Source organism: Schistocerca americana, chromosome 1 (genome assembly GCF_021461395.2).
Source record: "Schistocerca americana isolate TAMUIC-IGC-003095 chromosome 1, iqSchAmer2.1, whole genome shotgun sequence".
Classification (NCBI taxonomy): domain Eukaryota; kingdom Metazoa; phylum Arthropoda; class Insecta; order Orthoptera; family Acrididae; genus Schistocerca; species Schistocerca americana.
This window is the reverse complement of record NC_060119.1, coordinates 1,026,225,118-1,026,244,183: the sequence shown is the minus strand read 5'-3', so window position 1 is coordinate 1,026,244,183 and position 19,066 is coordinate 1,026,225,118. Positions and strand designations below refer to the sequence as shown.

Genomic DNA, 19,066 nt, shown 5'->3' with positions numbered 1-19,066 from the left:
TACCATCTGAAAACCTACTGAATGTGACTGCACTGAAACTGAAACGCTGTGTTGTAAGAGAAGTGTAAACCATTGGGAAAACTACATTTAATGGACATTCGTAGTCTAAATGATTTGGCCTTAAAGTTCTACACGCAAGTTCCGCTAGAGCATGAAAGAGAGAGTTAGTAGAAACATGGACTATCTTGTTACTGACTGATTGAGTGATTTCTTCAGATTCCGTCCTAATATTTTCGGACACCGTTTTCTAGATCTGTATTAAGCCATCACCTTCCTGGCATAGGTCGGTCGCAATGATTTTTAATACAGTCCTTTACTAAATTTAATTATTCTTCTAGTGTAGCTCATGAGGTTTCCCCATGAACCACATACACTGATGTAATACTAGATACAGTCTCTCTGTACACCTCTAGTAGATTTGCAGCAATTGTCTTCTATTTATTGATGATTAATACTCTTTCATTGTTAGGTCCGATATTATTGCTTATTAACATTATCATAATAGTAAATATGTATCGACAGACAAAGTCACAGAATCAAGTCTGCGTCTAATATGTAATAAGAAATTATGACCCAGATAAGCATTACATTTGTGTACTGAACGAGTGAAAATTTACTGTGCCATAACGTTTCTCATGACTCTGGTATCATAATAGTTTACCGACATGAAGTTCTGACATTAGAGTGGATGTTCATGGGTGTGTACGCGTGCTTGCTAATGTTGTTATGATAGAGGATGGTTCCTAGATGTTTTAGTAGCTTAAATAGCGTTGCTATTGTTTTTAGATTGTTTACTCCCCGTGATTGCCTTCTGGATCTTTGTACGCATGTAAACTTTTTTTTTTGTTTAGGAGGCCTATTTTAATTTTTGACTGAACTACCATCAGTGCATCTATTTCATGTGTAAATCAAATGGATATTAATAAATTGAGAATTGTAAACGATTCCATCGTTTGGGTGTCTTTGCGGCTATAACAGGCTGGTGTGTGGTCGTAACAGGTTTTCCGCTTTCACCTGATGCCTTGCACGCGCGTCTACAGACGTTCTGGCAACAGATAATTTTCAAATACGCCTTTATTCATGTATGTATTATCACACTGCTGTGAATTCCTTGCGAGGCTGTAGGCATTCTTGGAAGGCAGGTAGATATATATTCTGCGCAGACTAGGCAATAATGCTAAGTGACGAATGTATTGTTACATCTGCATCTAGGCCGCGTGAATTCCAACAGATGCTATGCCAGTCTTCCACAGGTAATTAATTACAATTGTTTTGCTGCGGAGAGATTTTGTGGAAACGGAATCACATACTTTTCGTGCTATACCTCAAATTAAGTTCCCTCGAGTAGTTTTATTGCTATTGCTAGGTTAGTGAAGTATGATTTGTGTACAAGCTGGTTGCTCCCTGTATATGTTAGCCAGATTCCGAATTCTGTAGTGTTCTGTCTCATTACTACAACCCGTGTCTCGTGGGTGTGTGGAATATTCATTCGTTTCATATAACTATACTCTCACACCGCAAACACTCGCTTACATATGATATAGAACTATGTACTACCGGCCTAAGTGTCATAGCTGTAATACTCGACAGGGAATGAGATTCAGATGGATGGTGTGCCTTTAAACTCTATGGAAGACTGTCTAGGTGTACTGAAAGCCGATTAAATCAGGCACCACATGTCTATATACAGAGCTATTGTTTGGGTTACCTCTGCTGTCACGTTTTGATAGTTTTAAGCAGGTGCTGATCAGTTTTTTTTTCGAAGGGAATGTCTGAAAGATTACGATCGTGATGTAAAACCACTAAAAGTTGAACTATATAGGGATTATCCCTATTCTCTCTGTTTAGATACAGAATGTTGCTGTGAGTTTGAAGCAGTTGTGACTCACTTTAAAGTCTGTTCAACTAAAAATATGTGCACTACAAATTCCGCAGCTACATGCGTTTAGTATACATATTTCCAAACAATATAAATTACCGAAACTTCCTGGCAGATTAAAACTGTGTGCCGGACCGAGACTCGAGTCTCGGTCCGGCACACAGTTTTAATCTGCCAGGAAGTTTCATATCAGCGCACACTCCGCTGCAGAGTGAGAATCTCAAATGGTTCAAATGGCTCTGAGCACTATGGGACTGAACAGCTGTGGTCATCAGTCCCCTAGAACTTAGAACTACGTAAACCTAACTAACCTAAGGACATCACACACATCCATGCCCGAGGCAGGGTTCGAACCTGCGACCGTAGCAGTCGCGCGGTTCCGGACTTGAGAATCTCATTCTGAATATAAATTACCGTACTTTTATAACTTTGCCGTAGAGCTTGTTACTGTCGCCAGTTTTAAAATGTTTGCAATATTAACAAATCTGTGTCTCCTACAGAATGCGTAAGGCGTATACTCACAGGGTAAATTTAATCTATAAACATCGTCATTGTGTAAATTTTTATGGTCTAAATATATAATCTGAAAGTCTTTTGTAGACAACAAGGATGTTGTTCTGCTAAAAACTATACGCAAGGATGTTTCCAGAATGTGATTTTCACTCTGCAGTGGAGTGCGTGCTGGTATGAAACTTCCTGGCAGACTGAAACTGTGTGTCGGACCGAGACTCTAACTCGGAACCTTTGCCATTCACGGCAATACAGTTATAATCTGCCAGGAAGTTTCATATCAGCACACACTCCGTTGCAGAGTCAAGATCTCATTCTGAAAACGTCTCCCAGGCTGTGGCTAAGCTATGTCTCCGCTGTATATTTTCTTCCAGGAGAGATAGTTCTGCAAGGTACGCAGGAGAGTTTCTGTGAAGTTTGGGAGGTAGGAGACGAGGTAGTGGCAGAAGTAAAGCTATGAGGAGGGGGCGTGAGTCTTGCTTGAGTAGCTCCGATGGTAGAGCACTTGCCCGCGAAAGGCAAAGGCCCTGAGTTCGAGTCTCGGTCTGGCACACTGTTTTAATCTGCCAGGAGGTTTTATACGCAAGAACTTCCCAATTATTTGTCAACGGCATATCAATTATACGAGGCGTTGATCAGTTCCCTGCCGGTGCGAATGTTATTAATATGTAAAAGTGTAAGTTGCTATCTCTGTGAAAGGAAATCGCACTTGGTGGTGTGTTTTGCATGGAATTTAATGTGTTGCTCAGTGTCAGGCAGAAGTCTAGACTTCTTTCTATCCAATGGAATGATACTATCGCATTGTGCTAGAAACCGATCAGTGAGTCGCGTGCTTCACATCTGCGTTAAATTTTGTACTGGCATGCGCTAGAGACCATGGCTTTCGAGTAATTAAAGAAAAACCAATTTTCAGGTCAGTTTTGTTTCCCTTAAATAATAAAGAAACTACAGTCTCTAACGAACACACATCCCAGTATAAAAATTAACTACATTAAATTTGCTATAAAAAGGTCCTGCGCTTTTTTTGTTGAAGGCAGGTAGTTTGCTCGTAGTGATCGAGAGAGTATTAAAATCTCGCACGTGGATTTTGCTTTGTAGTGCGCATAAAACCCATTGCTAGGAGCAGCTAAATCCCCATGTATGATATAGTCGTTATCGAGTATAATCTTTACTGTTAGTCTGCGTGAGTTTTGTCTATGCTGTAGCCATCATTTAACAACTATCGCACAGCGAAGAATATGGGATTAGTATTATTGTAGTCGTAATGTATAAATGACCCATTTAGCCAACCACAATCGAGTGCGAGTCAACTTGTATAATACACAACGGATATAACTATTACAAACATGGGGTCGGATCAAACTGGGTGGTTATAATTAAAGTGCAGCTACTCACAGAGGTCGCTTGTGGAGTGTAATTATCGTATGGCACCAAAACTTGTTACATATACTAATGCGCTAATGTGAAAACGATTTACGCTGGATAGTAAATTAGTTTCAGTTGTGGCCATAAGACTCTAATCTAACTCTGTAGACTGCGTGACGGTATTTCATCCACTTTGTCATTTGACATGTGAATGAACAGTATGGCTGCCGAGAGGAGAGACTGTGCGCTGTCAGTGAAACTGTTTTATGTGAAAGGTAGCAATTACACTACCGCATTGAGGGAGTATTGCCGACTGAAAGGTCTGAGAAGAAGCCCGATTTCATCAGATTGTTTAAAGGGTATTATAATGAAATTCGGAAACAAGGGTGAGCTTGGTGTGGCACCTGGAAGAGGAAGGCATCCTATCCTGATGGAAGTTATCGACGGGGTTGCTGTTGCTGTTACTGATCACGCAGCACGTGCCCCGGGTTGTTCTAGCGTTAGTGCAGTGTCACGAGAATTATCCATCCCATGGTCAACAACAGAACTAAAATTTTTGCGGTCTGTTTTACACAGGTACCAACGCAAGATCCAGACGGTACAACAACTGAAGCCTCATTATCCGCAGCAACATTCTGAATTTGCTCTTCGGTTTCTGGTGCGGGTCGAAGTTGATGATATTTGTGTGGGAAATACTGCATGGAGTGACGAAGCTCATTTGGCGAATTTGGGGTACTATTTAACTGCGTGCTGTGTGCGAAGAGTAGTGGGACTTACGTGATTGTGCAGTGTGAATTCACAAGCACCTTTATTCCCAGTCCGTTCTTCTTTGAAGAGAATATACCCAGATGGCCTCTCAAGTGCATCTAATGTCTGCCCGTTATCGAGACCTTCTTGTAGCCGGCCGGAGGGACCGAGCGGTTCTAGGCACTACAGTCTGGAATCGCGCGACCGCTACGGTCGCAGGTTCGAATCCTGCCTCGGGCATGGATGTGTGTGATGTCCTTAGGTTAGTTAGGTTTAAGTAGTTCTAGGTTCTAGGGGACTGATGACCTCAGAAGTTAAGTCCCATAGTGCTCAGAGCCATTTGAACCATTTGAACCTCCTTGTACAGCGTATGATTCCTGCTTTTAAAGAAGACAATGTGTGCAAACAACTACTTTCATTCAAGATGAGGCAATGCCTCATGTCGCTCAGCCAGTGAGAGATCTGTGTAATGCAACCTTCCACGAACGTGGTATATTCAGAGGATTTCCAGGTGCATGGCTAGCAAGATCTGACCATAATCGGTGTGACTTTTGCTTCTGCTGTTATATAAAAAAATGCGTTTACTAGGGACACTTTCGATCTCTACCTGATCTGAGAGCCAGTGTACAGGAACGCCTAAGTCAGATTCCGCCAGAGCTGCAGCGAGCAACTGTTCACCACGTCATTTGACGGATGCAGCATTTCGTTAACGTCTCCGGTGCTCATATGAACAAATTATGCAAACGACAGATAACGACAAAATCAACATTATGCCTTTCTCACCTGTTGACCATTTCTGTCCACTTCCCATTCCTCATCCATTACATATGGACATATTTCTATACGTTTTTCCTGGGGTGAAAGTGCCAGATTTGCAACTGGTGGCCAAAATTGGAGCTTTTTCCCTCCGTAAATCGGTTGTGTACTACGTCTCGCTGTCATACAACAATTAAAGTCTACACTGGACTTCTATGGGCAGCCGAACTTTAGTTATAACCACCCGGTACTTTTACTCCGAAAACATCTGCTAATGTGTGACACTTAGTGTTGTCTATTCACTAAGGTAGGATAACCGATGTGACAGCAAGTCGGGTAATTAGTTGGGATGACTGGCTGGACGTGGAAGAAGATGTGACACAAAGCAATACGATACCGAATATTTTGTCTTTTGTGAAGGGTATATCTTTTTCATATTCGGAGTTGTGATGTTGGGAATTCGAAACTTTTGCGAAGAGTAATTTGCTTCACATCAGGACAGTAATATGCATGAAATTCTATATATTTAATTATATGTCTTTTTTCCAGGCATACCTGCCAGTTGTAACTGATATTTCGAGAGCTGGGTATAGCATTTCTCTTCTGTCACTACTTCTTGCTTTCTCCATTTTGGCTTCTGTGAGGTATGTCACTATGTTTACCATAAATCATGTAAATCCCTTGCATTTACACATTTAAATAGTTATCATTCAGTACACCAAAATTTTGAATATAATTTAATATAAAGTTAATTAGAATATAAATTGAGGTTTTTCTTATTGTACCGTATCACACTGCAGTTGTTGATTCGGAGGTTGTTTGTAACTGCTGAATTTATCGAATATCTGTAGTATCATACAAATTGTGTTCTTGAAAGACTCAATTTTCCGACACTGTTCAATGAAATTTTTTGAACTACAAAAGTAAAAGAAATATGTCTTAGAAGATTAGAAAAGTGACGTACATTTCACTACAATACATTTTACTGAAACCAGTAGATCCAGATATATTGATTTTTGTGTTTTCTGTTTTCCAGAACATTACGATGTCCACGAAATATATTGCACATGCACCTATTTGCTTCATTTATTATGAGAGCATTTGTAATACTGTTAAAAGATGTGCTTTTCGTCCTTGGAGTTGGTCTTCCAAGTAACCTCGTAGAACGAAGTGGCAGATATTACTTTAGAGTACCTGCAGAGGTATGTCGTACTTGTTTTAATGTATACAGTACTGTATTAACCATCTGACATCAGATCATCGCTCCTGGTTGTCGTTTCCTATGGCGTGTGACAGTCAGATTGGTATCCAGACATGTCTTCTTTGGTCATCGAAGAGGAAATCATTACCGAAGATAATTTTACTCCATTAAATAAGATTCCAGGCCGAAGAAGTGTCTGGAGATGCCCCAGACAGTGGTGGACGCCAGCCTGAGTGTCATCCGTCATACGGCCCGACAGCCAGTTTCATGTTTCCATATCACCACTCTAAGCACTTCTTAATGATATTTTCCATTACCTTCGCCGAACACAGTAGTAAAGTGGCAGGCTGATACGACTCTACCTTACCCCATCTTTTTCTGATCCGTGGATGGGGACGACGCATGCCGATTTTGATCTTTTGTGTCCAGAAGTTATTGTAAATTCTCAGCAACAGCATTTTCCTTCAGTGTGGAGTGTGGGATATGTCGTAGCATTGGGTAGTCAGTGTAATCCAGGCCTGGTGCAGTACCCTTTCCTTGGAAGAGTGCAATCGTGAGTTCTTCCAGCGAAAAAGGTTGTGTAATGACACTGTTGTCCTCTTCATATTCCACACCGTCTTTCTTGTCCAATACGTCAGGTGGAGCTATTATACACAAGAAAGTTTCCAAAAGTACGTAGGATGGTGGAGGTGTGTGCGTATCCATTGTCAGACTGATTTTAATGTTCCGTATTACATTCCAGATCATGGTTAATAGAGTTTCGTTGCAGACTGCAGTGCAGTGCTTATTTTCTTGGTTGCCGCTTATGCTTCCTTAAGAGCAAGAAAGTTTGTACCATTAGATAAATTATTTGAGTAGCACCCTTATGTTCTTCCGCTACTTCACTGAAAAGCGATACCAAGATCCCAAGTCCTTTTCGGGGTTCTCATTTCCGATGATCGAATTATCTTTGCCTTCCAGTAGTGTTTGGTATAGGTTTCATTGATTGGACAACTGATCCGAACTTAAAATATCGATGATCACTTCCCACGTCGTTTCTAGAGACAGCGCAGCGGGTACTATGCTCAGGTCCACTGACATCGGGGCTTCATTTGGACGGACTATTCGTGTGGATGAGCCATCAATTAGTACTATAAGGTTTTCCAAATCTAGTACATTCCATTGGCATTTCTACAGCCTAACAGTGCATGTTGGCAGTAAGTCGCCTAGGAGGGAAGGGACTTTCCGAGGGAGACAACGATTGTTTTTATATGTTGTTTGTAAAGCCTATCGTTTGGAACGAACTTCCAGCATGCTGGAACAACTGCAGGTCACCAACTTCTGTTGATCAGTACAAGGAAAAACCGGACGAAGTCGCATATTCCACTTGTTTTATTTACTCAATCACTAGCTTCGGTTTGGAACCCATTTTGAAATCATCATAACAGAGTGCAATAACTGTTCATTTGCACTTCATAACAAGCATATATTTTTGACAGAGTTTTTACATTTGCAGAAATACCATTTTGACTATCTGTTGTGATGATTTGAAAACGGGTTCCGGTCCCAAATTATTCGTCGAGTAAATAAAAGAAATGAATTTTCCGACTGTGGCTGGCTTTTTGTTGTCGTGTCATCAGGTGTTTTGTAGACTGCGATCGAAGTCTGATGGAGATCCTTGATCCGCACACGGATACCCGCCATTTGCAATGGTACAACGGAAAAGTGGACATATTGTTTTACTAACAACACTGTAGCCACCATCTCTATCTTCCTGAACGACAGAGAAGCTCAGGAAATTATGACGCTTCTTAGTACTTCAAAACAGAAAGCCAGAAACCTTGATAGTCGGTTTTATGTTTATCGTAGATGTGTCCACTCGGCGATAGGAGATAGGAGATTCCTGAGTCACTTGAGAGCCCAGTGGTCACAGGTGTTTCGGGTATCTGTATCTAGAGAATTTAAAGGGGAAGCAGGCTATCGGAGTTTGGCGGGGGAAGGAAATTCGTAACTCCAGAAAAAAGAGTAAATGCTAGGCAATCGCAGAGACACTGATAGTTTTAAAGGGGCTGTTGTTACGAGAATTGTCTACAACTTTTATTTGACAGAAAAACGAGTGTCTACTGTGGAAGCAATTAAACAGAGGTTGAAAGAAGCTATAGAATTTCGAAGTAGCAACGCTAAGGCAGTTATTAAGGAAATTAGGTTTCCGCTAAAAACAAAAAAGTATGAAGCAGGCTCATGCAATTAGAGACAAGCTATATTTGAGAAAATAATAATTTCTGTATGAGCTGTGCCTATGTTGTTGTTGTTGTTGTTGTTGTTGTGCTCTTCAGTCCGACGAATCGTTTGATTCAGCTCTCTATGCTATTTTGTCCTGTGCCATACTCTTCATCTCCGAATAACTACTGCAACCTACATCTCTCTGAATCTGCTTCCTGTATTCATCTCTGGGTATCCCTCTACGACTTTTACCCCCCCCCCCCCCCTTTCCCGGCCCACACTTCCCTCCAACACTAAATTTGTGACCCCTTGATGTCTCAGAATGTCTCATCTCAACCGATCCCTTTTCTTGGTCAAGATGTGGCAAAACTTTTTGTCTCCCCATTTCTATTCAGTACTTCCTTATTAGTCACGTGATCCACCCATCTAATATCCAGCATTCTTCCGTAGCACCACATTTCTAAAGCTTCTATTCTCTTTTTATCTAATACATGGCTACACTTCGGACAAATGCCTTCAGAACAGACTTCCTCACACTTAATATGGAGTCGATGTTAACAAATATCTCTTTTTCAGAAATGCTTTTCTGGCCATTGCCCGTGCACGTTCTATACCGTCATCAGTTATTATGCTGCCCAAATAGAAACCCATCTCCTTTCCTAATCTAATTCCCTTAACATCACCTGATTTAATTCGACTTAATTCCATTATCCTTCTTTTGCTTCATGTTCATCTTATACTCACCTTTCAAGACACTGTCCATTGTGTTCAGGTGCTCTTCCAAGTCCTTCGCTGTATCTGACAGAATTACGATATCATCATCAAACTTCAAAGTTTTTATTTTTTTCTCTGAACTTTAATTCCTATTCCAAATTTTTCTTTGGTTCCCCTTACTGCTTGTTCAGTGTGTATATTGAATAATGCCGGGGAAAGGCTTCAACTCTTTCTCACTCCGTTTTCAACCATTGCTTTCCTCTCATGCCGCTCGACTCCTACAACTGACTTCTGCTTTCTGTACAAGTTGTAAATAGCCTTTCGCTCGCTGCATTGTACCCCTGCTATCTTCCGAATTTCAGAGAGAGTATTTTGGTCAACATTGTCAAAAACTTTCTCGAAGTCTACAAATTCTATAAAAGTATGCTTACCTGTCCTTAACCTATCTTCTAAGATAAGTCGTAGGGTCAGTATTGCTTCGCGTGTTCCTACATTTCTCCGAAATCCAAACTGGTCTTCCCCGAGAGTGTTTTCTACTAGTTTTTCCATTCTTCCTTAAGTAATTCGTGCTAGTATTTTGCAACCAAAACATAATATACTGAGAGTTCGGTAATTTTCACATCTGACAGCATTTGCTTTCCTTGGGATTGGAATTACTAGATTCTTCTTGCAGTATGAGGGTATTTTAATGGCTCATGCACCTTGCTCACCAGACCGAAGACTTTTGTCTCGCTGGCGTTCCAAAGGCTATCAGCAGTTCTGACGGAATATCGTCAGCTCCCTGGGCATTGTTGCGACCTAGATCTTCCAGAGCTTTGTCACATCCTTCTCGCAGTTTCGTATCTCCCACCTACCTTCATCTACGTCCACTTCCCTTTCTATAACATTGCTTTCAAGTTCGTCTCCCCTGTGTAGACACTATATACGCCTTCCATCTTTCAACTTTCTCTTCTTTTACGAACCGAACTCTTGATATTCGTACAGCTTGCCTCTTTAATTTGCCTTTTCCCTAATGAAATATGCTTCTATATCCTTTTATTTGTCCTGTAGCCATTCCTGCTTAGCAGTTTTGCCCTTCCTGCTAATTTCATTTTTTAAACGTTTGTATTCCATTTCGTCGGCTTCATCTGCTACATTTAAATTTTATCCTTTCATCATTTAAATTCAGTATCTCGTTTCAGCCAGGGATTTCTACTAGGCCTTGTATTTTTACCTATTTGACCCTCTGACGCCTCCAATACTTCATCTGTTAAAGCTACCTATTGGTTTTCTACTGTATTCCTTTCACCTATACACCGTGGAGGCTAATATATTAATTGTGCAGAATACTCTTCGTCCGACCTAGTGAGAGCCTCCGGGTGATGCAACGAGCAAAAAGAGTAAAATAGGCTAAGGGGCGCTACGTTGGTAGCATGCACAAAATAGGAGTTTGGGTGAGGGCGAGGCGTATACTTGGGAAGTCTGTAGTAATGTGTAATCACTCTGCGAAGATCACGCAAATAGTTTAACTTCTTTGTCCAATAAACAGAAGACCCCGGTTCGAGCCATGGGCTTGGTACAAATTTTTATTCGTCGTTAATGAGTTCTTTCACTGCCCGAATGCGCCAGATATCGGAATTTCTCCTTTCTGACCATAAAAGATAATTGCACATTTGAAGCAATTAAAAAATTAGGGAGGATGAAATATATACTGTTTTGATTACGAAACTACGATTTTATCATCAAACGTGATTGCACTCCTCAGACCGGTATTAAAGGGACAACGCCTAATAATAACTCATTGAGCCGATTGAAATGGCTGTATTCAGAAGACCGTTGTCATGTGGAAGTCATATCAAGCAACGGGAGATTATCACAACCAAACGAACCAACAAAATTATGAAAAGTGTTTGACACGAAAGGTGATTCTGAATGTAAAACCTAACTGTGTGCTAGTTCTCGACTCTGCTCCAGATCGCAGCGTTGAAATAAAGCTCCAACGTCTAATTCCAATAAAGACAATATCAGGAAGCGACGTATCCCATTCTCAGATGACATGCTGAAACCTATTCTGTACGAGGTGGTTGAAGAACCAAGCTAGGATCCTTCGAGTATTTTGTAAAATAAGATTCTACAAAAGTGCGTCTCACGTTGTTTTACCCCTTCCTACGTACCACCAGGAATTACATCCAATAGTGAATATTTGGTCTATTGTGAAAGGTAGGGTAGTTTCTAATAACAAAACATTTGTGTGAGGAGAAATTTAATTCAATGACTAAAGAAGATTGGAGTCCGTTGTGTGAACCCGTTAACAATTGAGCGAGAATACATGCTGCAAGAAACCTCTTTCGACGATGAAGTCTATAACAGATAAATACGTTTATGTGGCGTAGATAGTGACTGCGAAAGTGATTATTGTGTTTCTCATTCTGAAGATGATGGAGAACTGGAAGGATAACTGAGCTGCCTTATAGTGATTGAAGGTGAGTACATGCAGTCAGTTATCTCTTGTATCGAGTTTCGCTGCGGTTCTCTCCGTGACATCACCCATGCTTTCAGATGTCTGGCGCGGAGTACACTAGCCATTTGAGCTCTGTGGCAGGAGTATGTGTTACGATGAGGTGATACTCTTCGCATATGAAAGCTTCAGTTTAGTAACAGGAGACACCCATACTATTATCGACTGCTTCGACTAATCGCCTCGATGGAAGTAGCCAGCCACCAGTCACCTCTGTGGAACAGTGAACATGTCGAGTACCACTTGTCGCGCAGCTGCAGCATTGTCTGATTTAACGCTCACAGTTCATCTTCTTCTGTAGTAGCTCATAGATAATAGAGTACATTAGTCCAGTTGCCACCAGTACTGATATCTTTATTCCAATCAGTTATTAGTTTAATGAAGTGAAATGGAGCTCGGCCACTGCTGACACAGTTGTTCAATCATTACTGTGAAGGTATCAGAATGTCTGTTGTAAATTAATTTGGATATGTGTCTAGTAAGATAAAATGTGTGTACAGTTGTTTTGTCAGAGTTAGAAAATATGGCTCATAAATTGCCGTGTTCATAAAACTGTAATATATGGTAACCGTCATGAAAATTAATATTTGTAGTCACTATCTGGAATTGTAATCAGCCCCTTTGTTGTCTCTTACAAAAATAATTTCTTTGACATACTGCCTTTTTCTTTCACAGGGAACCATCTGGGACTGTAAACTAGTTTCAAGCATATGGCAGTATTTCATGCTGGCGAATTACAGTTGGATATTGATGGAAGCGCTATATTTACACAACCTTATTTTCAGCGCACTCTTTTCAGATAGGAGCAGCATTAAGGTTTACATCATTCTAGGCTGGGGTATGTACAGTGACAGCTTAAATTGCTAACAGTAGTAAATATGTGAAGAATGTTCAGAAAGTAACATTACTAGGATAAAGGATAAGTAAAATCAATTATGACGTCAGATTTTCCGTAACAGTCGTATGTATTCTGACAGTAATAACATCATAAAATCTCAGCTGGAATAATTACAATTTCACTCTAAGCCTCATTGTTCCAACTTATGCATAACAGTGAAGAATATGAACAGGCAATTAGTTAGAAAATGAAAGAGGTGTTGAATTATTGCTGTAATTGAACAAACGCGAGCTCACAAAAATTATGTCTATTTTTCTCATGCTGATAAGTAAATGAAAACTGTGATTTTCTTGAAATACAGTTTGCAGAAATTCATTTCACATTTCTCAATGTGTAATGCAAGACGTTACATACTGGAATGTGAAGACAGACTGTTATACAAACCTTATAACATAGAATTTAAGAAGGGTTTGTAGTCGCCAAATGATTTACTCGTGTATTGGCTGTTGAAACGAACTGTTAATCACACCCTTCTATGAGAATGTATGAGGCAAGTTTGCTATATTCTGTACCTTACTTTCTAAACTTTCTTCCGTATTTTTAAACACGTAATGTCTAAGATGCACGTTTGTAAGTCCATAATTCTAATTAAGAACATAGTTAGGATTTTGTTCAGTAGTTATCACAATCTGTACCAATCCTTGGTTGGCGAAACAAACAAAGAATAAACAGTCTAATGAGCATAGGATATGTATTTGAAGTAAAATGAAGAAAGACGAAATCTGAATTGGGGATCACAAAGTAGATGAAGCTAAGGGCTTCTGCTGCCTAGACAGCAAAATAAACCATGACTGACAGAGGAAGGAGGACATAAAAAAACTGACTAGCACTGGAAAAATCGACGAAGTATGCTAATATCGAAGATAGGTGCCAATATGAAGCTTCGTATGATAGTGGGACATGGAGTGTGGAAAAACCGGAGTAGACGAGAATCGAAGCATTTGAGATGTGATGCTACAGAAGACTGTTGAGAATTGGCTGGACTAATAAGGTAGGAAATTAATAGGTTCCCCCAGTGTCAACGAGGGAAGGAATACATGGAAAACACTGACAAGAAGAAGAGGCTGAATGATAAGGTACGTGTTAAGACATCATGGAATTACTTCCAAGGTACTAGAGGGAGTTGTAGAGGGTGAAAACTGTAGAAGAAGACAGCGCTTTTAATACATCCAACAAACAATTGAGGCCGCAGGTAGCAATTGCTACTCTGAGATGAAAAGATTCGCATAGGAGAGGAATGCGTGGCGGACCGAATGAAACCAGTCAGAAGGCCGATGACAAAAAGAAAGTGGAGGAGCAGAGACAGTCGTTTTTTCCTCGCTCCATTTGTGGGGATTTGTATGTGGTACTCTCCGCCCTACCCCATATATGATCTTGTGGAGTATGTATCTTGATGTAGAACTGCAGTCATGAAATAACATTTATGTAAAATTTAAGCTTCCATTGAATAACGCATCTTCATGAATTTCAGGAGGAAGTAATATAGTTCAGGGGGAATGTAGAGTGAGCGAGTCTTAAAATAAGTTCCCGTGATATGGACATGCGCTCAAGGAAAATCACTTCCTGCGTTGGATCCATCCAGTATTTTCGAAAATGCGAATCATGGGAGAGTCATTTTATCTGGTCGATGCAGTCCTGTCGTCCTAGAAAACAACTTACACTGTTATACACAATGAGCAGCACAGACTTCAGAATCACAACTGAAAGAAAGTCAAACTTATGTGTCTGCTACAGTGATGTTAGTCCGAGGTAGACGAGCCTTTGACATTGCACTGCACACTTCCTCTTTGACTCCTCAGCTGCTTTCCAAGATAATTTTAAAAACCGCTTGAGTCACTGTTCTGATTAAGTCAACCATGGGAAATCGTGTGGTAGTTGGGGTGATATTTATATCCTCCTCGAAGCTAGATAATTATTGTAATTAATAATAATACAACCATATTATGGTCATGGAAGCAAGATAATTGCTCCATTAATGGTGATGCTCCATCTTGAAGTGATAAATTTGATCAAGTTTACATTGTAAATTTCTAATAAAAGGTCAAACCTTTATTTGTAGAGCTTAGATCTACTGCGCTAATATGCTATATTAGAATCTAGAAATTAGTGGTAATTCTGAGTATGTTCTGCAGATGGATTACTTTGTAACCATTCTCTTGATCGTGTGTTCTCTGATGATCAGTCGGTGAGTTTAAGCACAGATTGTCTTGGCTTTACCTGTTGGTTTCGGCTGCCAGGGAGTTATTCAGATTTTGCTGATCGCAGAGCCATATACTAACTATGTTCTCAGTTAGAATTATGAACTTACAAAGCCAAATGTGTATGTTCCCTTTCACTGATGACAGTAATATCATCAACGAATCTTATCACTGCTTGAATCTGAATCCTGTTCTTGAACCTATCTTAAACTGTAGGAACGAAATCCCTGCCTTACACGGTTTTTAATATGAGCACTTCGTTCTTAGCCTTCCACTCTTATTCATCCCTCCTCTCTCCTGTACTTACTGCATGGCACACGTCTTTGCCTATAGCGTACCCCTAGTTTTCTCAGAATTTCGAACACCTTGCAGCATTTGACTTCGTCGAACGCGTTTTCCGCGTAAAAGAATTCTATGGACGTGTCTTAATTTTTTTTCTTTAGTTTTGCTTCCATTATCAACCGAAACGTCAGAACTGCCTCTCTGGTGCCTACACCTTCCCTAATGCCATACTGATCGTCATCTAACACACACACAATTTTATCTTCCATTCTTCTGTATATTATTCTCTCAGTAACTTGGATGAACTTATCGGCTCTTGTAATCTTCGGAATATTGTCGATGATGCTTCTCCGAAGGTCTGATGGAATATCGCATCTCATACATTCTGCACAACAACGTGAATTGTCGTTGTATTGCCACTTCCACTAATAACTTTAGAAATTCCTGTGTAATGTTACCTATTCCTTCTGCTTTATTTGATAACAAGTCGTCTAGAGTTCTTTTAAATTCCGATTCTAATACTGGATCCCCTAGCTCTGTTCCTTCTTCTGCCACATAAGAGAAGTCCTCCTCCTTAACTGTGCTCTCTCGACCTATCCCTCTCTCCTCAGCGCTAAAAAGTGGAATTCCCATTGCACTCTTAATATTACAGCCTTTACTTTTAAATGCGCGGCTGTGGGGATTCATGACACCGTACTATCTCGGCTCGTAACAGTTTATTTTATGTGCCACACAGTTATTGTCTTACCAGCGCGTCTAAGAGTATGCAGATGTTAGGGACGTGGTCTGCTTGGTTTTACTAATACAGTGCCTTTCTCTCGTATTAAAACTGATGCAATGTGTAGGCAGATGTACGTAAAAGTAGGCATAAGAGAAATAAATCTGAATTACTTAAGGAAATTATTTCGTACAAAAAGGGCTGAGTGTTAAGTTGCTGGCACAGCTAACCTAAATTGAATTCATGCTAAGAAGGGCCTTTTGTGGTTTCCGTGTGAATTTATACTCAAATTCTGACTTCACACCACACCGAACTGGTCTTACTTAAGTTTTGGATTCATGTACATTTCTGGAGCTGACTAATACGAAATTGTAAATTTATCAGACATGGAAAAGCGTGGTAGTCAATAATTAGAGCCTAAATATATTCAGTAGACGCATAATATTAGGCAGAAGGTTAAGGTCCCATAAATACAAAGAGAACAATGTTACATACAGAGTCTTTAAAACAAAGGGGTTTTCTTTGTGGCAGGACATTCTCCTGAAATTTCAATCATCAATTTTCTCCTCCGATTGCAAAAATATTCCTTTGGTGCCCATCGACATAAGGAGAAATGATCCTCATTATTAACATTAAAAAAATCAGAGGTCAATTCAAGTGCTCGTTTCTCCCGCATGCTCTTCGAGATTGGAACTGTAGAGATATAGCTTGAAGGTGGTTCGATGAACCCTTTCCCAGGCACTTAAATGTGAATATCAGAGTAATCATTTAGATGGAGATGTACTTTCAAAATCAATAAACAAAAGACCATCTAAGTGAATTACAAGGTTGTAAGGTTCGTACCAGTCACCATCAGATGCAAATACATGCTAGAGAAAAATTAGATGTAAACAGTACGTATCAGGAAAGATCTCCATGTATCTGACAAGCCACATCATTGTTTCAGAGCCGGCCGGCGTGGCCGTGCGGTTATAGGCGCTTCAGTCTGGAAGCGCGTGACCGCTACGGTCGCAGGTTCGAATCCTGCCTCGGGCATGGATGTGTGTGATGTCCTTAGGTTAGTTAGGTTTAAGTAGTTCTAAGTTCTTGGGGACTGATGACCACAGATGTTAAGTACCATAGTTCTCAGAGCCATTTGAACCAATGTTTCAGAGATCTGAGAAATACTCCAAAATGAAAGAAAAGCTGAAGAACATATCATATTTTCTCCCACTCTGTGCTTTTGTAACACATATTTCTCTTCTACTACAGTAATTATTATTACTTTATATGTACAACGAACATACCAGCGAGAAAAGTAAATGGAAAGACTTAATTTTTACTCTTTGTCCCCAGGTTTGCCACTCCTCTGTGTCATCCCCTGGATTGTATGCAGGATTTACATAGAAGATGATCTATGTTGGACTGTAAACAGAAATAAAATTGTGTTTGGGATAATATTTGTTCCTATAGCAGTCTCGAATATCGTAAGTAGGAAACAAATATACTTTAATTATATACATTCGTGTCTGCATGGGTATGCGTCAATACTTCCGTGTTAATAAATGTTCAGATGATATTACATACATGATTACTTAATTACGAGAAACTCTCTCTCCGCATAAAGTTCACATTGTAAATTAAATGTTCGTTTGCAGTTAGAGGAGACACTTTATTCTTGTTTCTTACATTACTGCACTTAAAAATTTCAGTTTTTCAGATAAGTTAACAAGAAAACTTTTAAAACATATATTTCCAGATACTTTATATTTTCTACATACTTCATAAGTTTGCCTCTGCTTCTGCAGTAGTAGTTACACATGTTTTAAAGAGCTCAACTGTGTATAACATCCTCATCGTAATTTGTTGTAACTACAGAAACTTATCCAGTGATAATATATCTTAACATCTTTTTCAGATATGTTTCATATTATTTGTAATCCTTGTGTGGGTTATATTAAGGAAACTACGATCATCCGTGTGTGAGGAGACAAAAATCTACAGGTAAACCTTTTGTTTCTTATATATTGGCGCTACAGCTACAAATTAATTCGGTATTAATAAAATGACAAGCTAATTAACATTATTTTGTTTATCTTCTAGACGTCTGGCGAAATCTACACTCGTACTTATACCGTTATTTGGAGTGCACTACGTAGTATTCCTGGGCTTTCACTTATATTCAGAACCTGAAAGTACAACAGAAATGGTTGCACTTTTTATAAACCAGTTGTTTACCTCATTCCAGGTACGCCTATGTTAGAATTATTTATTCCATTACCTGTAGTGCTTTCCTTTTCTCTAACTGGAAAAGTTATGACTCTCGTATTACTTCTTTGTACCGTTATTTTTTCTAAAATAAAAACGTATTTTACTGCAAAAGTGTCATATGATGTAAAAGGCAAAATATTTTTAAATGTAGACTCTTTTTTGAATGTATATCATGTCGTCCTCCATAAGTTACAACATGGGGTTACCGCTAAGTGACGTTTCTTTCTTTGTGACCCACTGTCCTTTTGCTGTACCTTATTCCTTGTGCCTCCCTGGAAGGAAATAATGATTTCATAAATGAGATCATATAACCTCAGGACGTGTATTATGTATAACTTCTGTTAAAATCTATCAGTTGTATAGTATCTTCGCCATTGATGTCATCTTATAAACGACTTTATGTACAAGTGCCCACAATAATGTAACTTTCCTGTCCAATAGCCGACAAATAACACTGCAGTGAGAGATCCACCTAAGTTCAGTTTACGGTACAGAATCGAGCCACGATCAGAATAACTGAAATTCACAACTTTCGCAGATATGTTTGTCTCCGTTGACTTTTCGTCTAAGTTGGCCTGTCCACAACTTTGTATGAGATCTGAGATGATGATTAGATGCCCATAACTAATCAAACTATTGCGTACTGTTTTGTGTGATTAGCTTCCATCGGAAATAAAAATATGTTCTGGATCCCCCCCATCGACCTTGCCTGGTTGGGAGGTTTGCGTGCCTCAGCGATACAGATGCCGTACCGTACGTGCAGCATCCTTTTCACTAGTTGCAGGGGCAACAGTCTGGATGAGTGACTGATCTGGCCCTGTAGCACTAACCAAAACGGCCTTGCTGTGC

The 19,066-nt window shown here is 39.8% G+C and overlaps 1 protein-coding gene across 1 annotated transcript in view; it reads left to right on the top strand.

The window, feature by feature from the left end:
* The window catches only part of LOC124596038 (parathyroid hormone/parathyroid hormone-related peptide receptor-like), a gene marked incomplete at its 3' end in the record, with an annotated part of 626,364 nt that overhangs the window by 589,898 nt on the left and 17,400 nt on the right, over window positions 1-19,066 (top strand). Inside the window, exons 7-12 of the mRNA XM_047135010.1 lie at window positions 5,807-5,901; window positions 6,294-6,459; window positions 12,547-12,709; window positions 17,303-17,433; window positions 17,865-17,950; window positions 18,050-18,194. Of these exons, the coding sequence (XP_046990966.1) occupies window positions 5,807-5,901; window positions 6,294-6,459; window positions 12,547-12,709; window positions 17,303-17,433; window positions 17,865-17,950; window positions 18,050-18,194 (786 nt within the window). The remainder of the gene's footprint in view (window positions 1-5,806; window positions 5,902-6,293; window positions 6,460-12,546; window positions 12,710-17,302; window positions 17,434-17,864; window positions 17,951-18,049; window positions 18,195-19,066) is intronic.